The sequence below is a fragment of the Nanorana parkeri genome, unplaced genomic scaffold (genome assembly GCF_000935625.1).
Source record: "Nanorana parkeri isolate BGI_ZX_2015 unplaced genomic scaffold, ASM93562v1 scaffold1686, whole genome shotgun sequence".
NCBI classification, from domain to species: Eukaryota; Metazoa; Chordata; class Amphibia; order Anura; family Dicroglossidae; genus Nanorana; species Nanorana parkeri.
Window position 1 is genome coordinate 42979 of NW_017307954.1, and position 8607 is coordinate 51585.

Genomic DNA, 8607 nt, shown 5'->3' on the forward strand with positions numbered 1-8607 from the left:
TATATTTGTATACAAGCCTCCAGCATGTATGTGGTCACCTTGATTGACCATCACAGTAATCATATGATTGTGAAACACATTGTTTGGTTTCTGATTAGTTGGCTTGAGACTCGCAGCAATCAAATTACAAATCTGTATGAGCGGCTGGAGCGAACATTGCTGGCTCTAAAGGTTCAGATGAGTATAACTTTAAACAAGTAGTTAACCCTTGCAGTGCGGGGGTAGCCCCACTACGAGGGTTAATAGAAAGTTCTTTTTAAATCAAGGCTGCAAACAAAAGAAAACCTGAGCATGGAAATATAGTGGTCCTCTTAAAGGAGAACTATGGGGCAGAGGCGGCTCTAGAGTTTGCGAGGCCTTAGGCGAAACCTAAATATGAGGCCCCACTCAGGCCTGTGGTGTCTCACCAGGGCTCTGTGGGGTCTCACCAGGGCTCTGTGGGGTTTAACCAGTCTGGTGAGACCCCACAGAGCCCAAGAGCCAGCTGTACCCGCCCCCTCCCGCGTCCGTTCCGCCAGTCAGCGCTGGAGGATCGGAGCGGGGAGGGGTGAATCCAGTCCCTCCCCTGTCCCGGCAGAGAGCTGTGACAGGATCGAGCAGTGAGCGAACGCCGGTATGTGTTCGCTCACCTCCCGATCTACTGAGCCGACCTGTGACAGTTTCATTGTCACAGGTCGGCTAGAACTATGAGGTGAGTGAAAAGCACTCACCTCATAGTTCTCCTTTAAACTGGCATTATGGCACATTATGCAAATTTCTTCTGGTTCTTCGGGAGCTTGCCAAAATTCGCACAGTGGGCCCTTTCGGCCAGCATCCCTCAATCAGCTGATCGACGGAGCCAGTCGGAAAATCTTCAAACAAACAGAGACGGCAGCCAATGAGCTACCCGCTCTCTTCGGGTATTTTGACAGCGGCTGGCTGCCACCATCAGAATACAAAAGAAACAGAGGGAGATTTCTCGATCAATGATCACAAGTGTTGATTGAGGAATCTGTTCTATTTTTTTCGTTCAGCCCGCGGCTTGAATAAAAAAAACAGAACCGTGTATGGCCTTCTTTACAATCCTCTTCATCAGATGTTTCAACTTCTGTTTTTCTGTTACTGAAATGCAAATGTTGACCTTTTGTCAAAAGTCAAGAGCTAAGTGCTCATCTCCATCTGTAACCCTTCCCACTAGTCGCTGCTGTATCTTGGTGTCAGGGGCAAGATTGCAGCACCCATAGAGGAATATATGGGCCCCTGAAAAAAAGTCCAGCAGAGTTTATACTACAATATAATGCTATATATGTATAGTATATACAGTATGTATATACTGATGGATATTGCAATGGAGAGTTTTCAGCTTTAATATTTGGATGTCAAATATATTTTTTAGTCAGGCCAAAATTAAATATTGGGTAAGGAATGCCTGTCTGCTACCAGCATGCAATTTACAAAGCTTATGCTTCCTGCTGATTGGAGAACTCTAACTCAGACTCATCAGACCTCTATAGAGAGACCACTGCTTTCACACCCAGAGCAAGGGTCCTTCTCTGCAACATGCGGCCAGGGGACAGACTTTTCCACCGCTGTATAAATTGTAAGATTGCACACTCTTTGTTTTGATGAACCTGGAATATATTTATCTGATTTCAACTAAAATGTTGGGCTATATAAATTATAAAAGGTATGTGAAGGATGTGTTTTGAAAAAAACAAACCCAAGGAAGGCCTTTCTCGGCAGAATTGAGCGGTTTATATCTACGTGAACCATTTTATCACATACGAAGCAGCTGAGGATGGTGGCAATCCTTCACAAGCTCTCTGTAACAATGGTGCTATTATAAGATTACACAGTGACCGTATGAGTGGGAATTCTGACCTGTCTAACTTTAACCCGCGTGACGCTTCATATCATTGCGCTATTATTATCCTCTGGGCATATTGTCTGCCTCATGAGCATCACATTGGTACAGAGAGAGCTCAGTCCTAAGGCATAAGTGCAGTTTAAGACAAAGTGCATTTATCCTCTTTTATCCTCTTCCACTGAGCTTTCCTAACCCATCCTTCCCCTGCGCGGATGTTCCCCATGGTCCTTGTGCGTGTTGTAAAGTTCGCTCCTGTGATAGATTACAATCTCAATACAAATTACTAAACTAAACTAAACATGAGATTGTAGTCCATCACGGGAGTGAGCTTGGAGCGGTGACTACTTTACAACACACATAGGGACCATGGGGAACAAACGTAGCCACCCTCCAGAAGGAAGGACAGTGTCGGCACCAATTCAGAGATGATTTGAGGATCTACAGCCGAGTGATACACAAATAAGATACATTTTTGTTAATAGTTAAGGTACTTGAATGCATTTTTAAGGTTTAACTCCTGAGTTTAGTGTCACTTTAACACAAAGTTTGACTGGTGATGCCTTGGATGGGATCTGCCTGCCACTGCAGGATAGGATCCAGTCGTGTGTACTTACATTTTTTGATGACACACCTCCTCTTCTCTTTCAGACCCCAAAAGGAACCTGTTTGGAATCGGTTAAATTGGCTATAGATATCGGATACCGGCACATCGATGGGGCATTTGTCTATTACAACGAACATGAGGTGGGGCAAGCCATCCGTGAGAAGATTGCAGAGGGCAAGGTTAAGAGAGAAGATATCTTTTACTGCGGGAAAGTAAGTAGAACATTCTGTACGACTATTTGTGTTGTACAGCATCTGAAATGTTATACCTGACTCATCCAAGTTGGTAATTCAAGAGAATAAATCACTAGAAAGATTGAAAAGAAGCCAGCAATGTTTCAACCAATTAGCATAGAAAGACTTGTATGTCGCAAACCCAACAGTGTTGTATTATAGCTTGACAAAGACACCGGGCAGTTCCCAGCAGTGTTTATGTTTCTTATCAGTAGGGTTGGGCTCTATGATCCAGTCAAACGTGAGTTCCACATTGAACATCGTTAGTTCGTGTGTTCGCCGAACACACAAACTATAAGGGTGTTCCGTGGTCTGTTCGACTGCTTCACGCCCCACAAGGCAATGCGCCTTGTGAAGCCCTAATTGGCTAAAGGCTTGCAACTGACCACAGGTCAGGTGCAAAACTTTGCCGTACTCTGTAAGAGCCATGATTAGGCAAAGTCATGATAACTTTGCCCAATCATGGCTAACCTGTAAAATGATGTCAAACTACACAATTGGGCGGAGCTAGCTGTCACCACTAGCTCTGCCCATTTGTTTATGTTTTGCCGCCCTCTGTCAAAATGCCATTATGCGGCGGGTGTTCGTCGCAAGCGGACAGAACGGCAGTCTGTTTAAAAAAAAAATATTTCTATTTATTTTTTATTGTTTTATTTTTTATTTCGTTGAGTCATCATCGTCGTGGGTAACGCTGGATGTCGTGATTGACACTGGATTACGTCGGTGGATCAATTTTTTTGGTTAATTTTCCAAATAAAGGATTTTATCAAAAGTCTGGACTTTTTCATAACAATTTTTTTTAACCCTTTAGTGAACGGGTAGGGGTACAAGAACCCCTTACTCATTCACGAGGGGGGGGCAGCATCTGGGTGCCCCTTTATTAAAGGGGTACCCTGATGTGAATAAGCCCCCTGCCCACACCCCACAATAAACGCCCCTGGGCTTGTGGGGAAGAGGTCCTTGTGCCCATTGGCACGGGAACAAGGTGCTTTTCCAGGGGCCACCCTGGAAAATATGGCCTGGTGTGGGAGGGAGGGGGGGGCGCTTGCTTGTCCCCCCCTTTCCAGCCCTGCCAGGCCTATGCTCGGATGAAGGGTCTGGTATGGAATTTTAGGGGGGACCCTATGTCCCCCCCCTCATTTTTTGTGGTTCCTTCGTAAAATTCTTACCAGACCTTAAGGGCCTGGTGTGACTTTAAAACAATTGCCCTCTACTGCTACAACCTATTTCAAACTATTGCTAAATCATGTGATGTGAAGTTAACATTACATCTGACGACGACTACTACTCATTGACATCAAACATTAACCTTGTGATGTGAGGATAACATTACAAATGTTTCTTTACATATTGCTTTCAACCCGGCTATGTGAGGTGAACATTGGATTTATGTCAACAGTGAGATGCTCATTCAGTATAAATTCATTATCTTGTGATGTGATGCCAACATACTACTGAGACAACCTTATTTATAGAGACTAGTTAGAGATATACATGTATGAACAAAAGAAAGCAAAAGGGCCAAAGCATAAACATTTGTTTCCACTATGAACAATCACATTCCTCCAGCAGGCCCAGATGTGGTCATATTTACGCATATCATTTTGAAGGAAATTTGTATCTTCTCAATTCCAATGGACCTACTTAATTCTTGTAGCCATTCCTCCTTAGAATGGGATGGAGGAGACCCATTTTATGGCTAACATCCTGCGGGCAGCATAGTAACTAGTAATCTTATCAACCTCCAGGGATCATTATTAATCTAGGTAGGATAATTTGTAATGTCCCAGGATATAAATAAGAGGGTCAACAGTAAGGGAAATAACCATGACCATATTAATGGGAACATTCACCTCTGCTCAATATCTTTTGAGCTTAGGATGCCGCCATAGCAGATGTATCAAATTGCCATGGGGCCGGCTGCATTTGCTGCAACATGAATCAGAACGGGGGCCAATTTTGTAATAAAACTTGAGCATACGATACACCAGGTGTAAGATAAAAAGCTGTGTCAGCCTATGTGAGGGGGCTGATACATTCAGAATGGCTTGTAGAATATTGAAATATGGCCCAAATCCTTCTCCATAGTTTTGCTTATAGGGAAGAGGATATTTACACAGGAATCTATCCAACAACTGTGAATAAATTGTAGAAATGAGACCCTTAGAGTCATCATCTCCAACACCAAACCCTTATATGAGATACGTGTCTGGTGGGGATTTTGAGGAGGGAACCCTCATGCAAAAACACACAAAAAAGTGGGATTCCCCCCTTCACATCAGAGTACCCTTAACATTACAGTCACCCTTTCAAATTAGGAGGCTTCTTCACATACAGAGGCATGACTTGTGTGAACATTTTGAGGCACTCCTGAGGAAGCCAGAAGGCACACTAGGGTGAAAGTAAATGAACACAAGAGAAAATCAATTTTTCGCCACCCCACTGCCTATGTTTTTGTGCATAGTTGAGTTGCCTTGTTTACCACGTTGGAGGCATGACTTTTTGGACGCAAGGCAGCAGGAAAAATGGCAGCAGGAGCTCTTGAATAAGCCAACATTTTAAATATTTGGCTGTAGCAGGAGGCAGTTTGTTCATGAAGGGCTGGAGAGCAATACAATAATGAGTGTCTGCAGCAACAGTGAAGCATGGTCACAAGTCTGGGGCTGCATTTCTGCCAGTGGATTTGGAGATTTGGTCAGGATCAATGGTGTCCTCGATGCTGAGAAATACAAGCAGATACGTATCCATCATGCCATACCATCAGTGAGGCATGTGATTGGCCCCAAATTTATTCTGCAGCAGGACAATGACCCCAAACATACAGACAATGTCATTAAGAACCACCGTATTTTTCCGTGTATAAGACGCTACTTTTTCATTAAAATGTTTACCTAAAAATAGAGGGGCGTCTTATACACGGGGGCCTAGAGGAGAACCGCGGTTGCGAAACTGCCGAAAGTGCCGATACCACTGCAAACTACCGTAGCCTCACGAGTGAAACTTCGGATTGCAGAGAGAAGATAAGTTTTCCTCCAATCATAAATCTTTTGTACCTGACGTCAGCTGTTGCTGGGGAGAGTGGCTCTGTAAAAGATTTATGCTTGGAGGAAAACTGTTATCTTGTCTCTGTAATCCGATCATAAATCTTTTGTACCTGACGTCAGCCGACGCTCGGGAGAGCGTGTAGCCAGTGCCCGGAGCTGTAATGTCGGAGCATAACGTGATTGAGTAAGCGTGATGCATTATACCATTTAAAATATTGTTTTCGGAATTTTGGGTAAGAAAAGTTGGGGGTGTCTTATACATAGGGGCGTCTTATAGACGGAAAAATACGGTATCTTCAGTGAGGAGAGGAACAAGGAGTCCTGGAAGTGATGATTTGGCCCCCACCGGACCCTGATCTCAACATCATGGAGTCTGTCTGGGATTACATAAAGAGACAGAAGGATTTCAGGCAGAAGATCCATGGTTAGTTCTCCAAGATGTTTGGTACAACCTACCTGCCGAGTTCCCTCAAAAACCGAGTGCAAGTGTACCTATAACAAGGCAAAGTGTGGTCACACCAAATATTGATTTGATTTGGATTTTCTCTTCTGTTCATTTACTTTTCATTTTGTTAATTGATAAAAATAAACTATTAACATTTTTTTTCTGAAAGCACTCTTACTTTACGTTTTTTTCACACCTGCCTAAAACTTTTGCACAGCACTGTATATTAGTTTGATCTGGATTCATTATCAAAAAAACAGTTTTACACTTTAAGATAAAAATGTATATCTGATGACAGGTCCACTTTAAGGGATGATACTGAGCTCCTATGGGCCCATATCCATGTACTCCATGTACATCTACTTCGTAGCTTTTTCCTTATTTACAATTTAATGAAGCACAGGGGAAATGTTCTCCTCATCATCAACCCAAAGTACTAAAATAAATTTGTTCTTGGCTGAGACAACGTTTCTTTCATTTAGGAACGACTTCTGTTATTTTGGAAGCTTAAGATATTCCAGCGAACGGATGGGTAATATAATATTCTCTGTAGAATTTCGAGCGTCAGTAGATAGCTGGGTCTCGGCCCATTCCAAGTGTACACGGAGTATGTTGGTTCTTTCCTGGCTGGTCCCTCTGGTCTATGGCAGGCTCTTCTTTACTTCCAGGAACTTTGGGACCCACCAGATTTGTCCTGGCTCTGTTCCGTGGCTTCTGTCCACACACACAAATAACTGTGAAGCTTATGTACAATGTTCTTCAAAAAAAACTCTGCTCCGTTCCAATCCCACTGACATAATGTTATACCCTTCAAATTAAAGGCCCTTCAAGCATTTAAAGGAACACTGTTATTTATTAAAGTGGACCTGTTATGAAATGTATATTTCATGTTACGTGCAATAAATAATGTGTAAGTGTAACCCTTCCAGGTCACAGAGATCCCAGTACTCCCCCTGACAGTGCCTGCATCTATATTTATCTGCAGAAAGACGGAGCCATTTTTGTTCAGGCATCATCCAGGGTCTTCATCTACTTCCTGGACTGAGATGTCATCTCAAAGATTACACAATCATGTAAATCCTGGAATTGTTGCAGTTCTTGGCTGTGTTTGCAAATGTCACAGATCTGCCCCCTGCTGCAACCTCTCACTTTGTGATTGCTACAAAGTTACAATGTTGCATCACTTGGGGAGAGGAGACTGAGCAAATGCTTCCTCCTGCCTGCAGCAAACTGATACAATCATCTCAGCCCACACAAGGACTAACTGTAATTGATAAATGATGGAGCTTTTTGGAAAAAAATTGTATTGCTGTATATTGTAACGTGTCAGAAATGTATTCATGCAGGCTTGTAAAGTTACTCAGAGTAACAAAATAAAAATATATAAACATAACAATTACACTGTGCACTTAACATGATATCATCATGAGATATCAACATAACCTATACATCTTGTACATCTAATCTGACAGCCCTCTCTTTTGCTACCCTTCGAACACCATCTTAGTTTAAAGCCCATTTTCCACCTTTGCAGAGGCATTTTAAAAAAAAACATATGCCAGCAATTTACACTGAGTCTACATGAAGCGGACATATGTAGTTGATTTATATGAACACAGAAACATTTTTTGTTAGCTTTCCTATTCATATCTTTATGGAAATGGCTGGCTCTGTGCTGTACAAGCAGTGTGTGTATATGTCCCCCACCCCACCCGACGGTGTATTATGTGCAAAGGCAAAGCTGGTCTTTAGTGATCGTGTTACAATGGGTGACAGGGAGGGGGGGAGTTGTTTACAGTCTAAAATGCAAAAAAAGTCACAAGCACTCCAGTGTGTAGAATAGTCAATATTTATTGACTTCTATAGTGTCACATCATCAAAGGCCTAATTGACTATTCTACACGCTGGAGTGCTTGTGACTTTTTTTTTGTATTTTGGACTTATATCTGCTGTCACTTTAAGCACCCGCCCTACATTTGGGGTTTTATGCGGTCAGGATTGCGATGGGCTTGTACGTTTATTGAGCTGTTTACAGTCTGACATCCTGTTAGACTGGATTTCCTTTGGAGAAAATTTTGAATTTGTAGGCTTCAGGCCTAATAAAACCTTCATTAAAAAAAATGAAGAAAGCCAGCAATATGAGTTATGAAATTGTGCACCTGTATACATCATCACTGCACCTCTTCATTACCACAATAAATGCTGATCACTTACAAAGGTGATAATGGCTGTCGTAAAACAATGCAAAATGTCCAGTCCAGTCAATATAACAGGCTTTGACTATAAATGTCCCTCAGGTACTAAATAAAAGATATGAAAGACATATTTTTAAAGGATGTGACTAGGTATATGCTGATATGTAGTCCACACAGATCAGCCTATATGAGAACATGAGGGTGAATCTCCCCAATATGGAAACATAGACTATAATAGAA

General features: G+C 42.4%; 1 protein-coding gene across 2 annotated transcripts in view; it reads left to right on the top strand.

Moving 5' to 3' along the window:
- The window catches only part of AKR1D1 (aldo-keto reductase family 1 member D1), a 30517-nt gene that overhangs the window by 11322 nt on the left and 10588 nt on the right, over positions 1-8607 (top strand). For both annotated transcript variants that reach the window (XM_018571131.1, XM_018571130.1), the window contains exon 2: positions 2495-2662. In XM_018571131.1, the coding sequence (XP_018426633.1) occupies positions 2495-2662 (168 nt within the window). The remainder of the gene's footprint in view (positions 1-2494; positions 2663-8607) is intronic.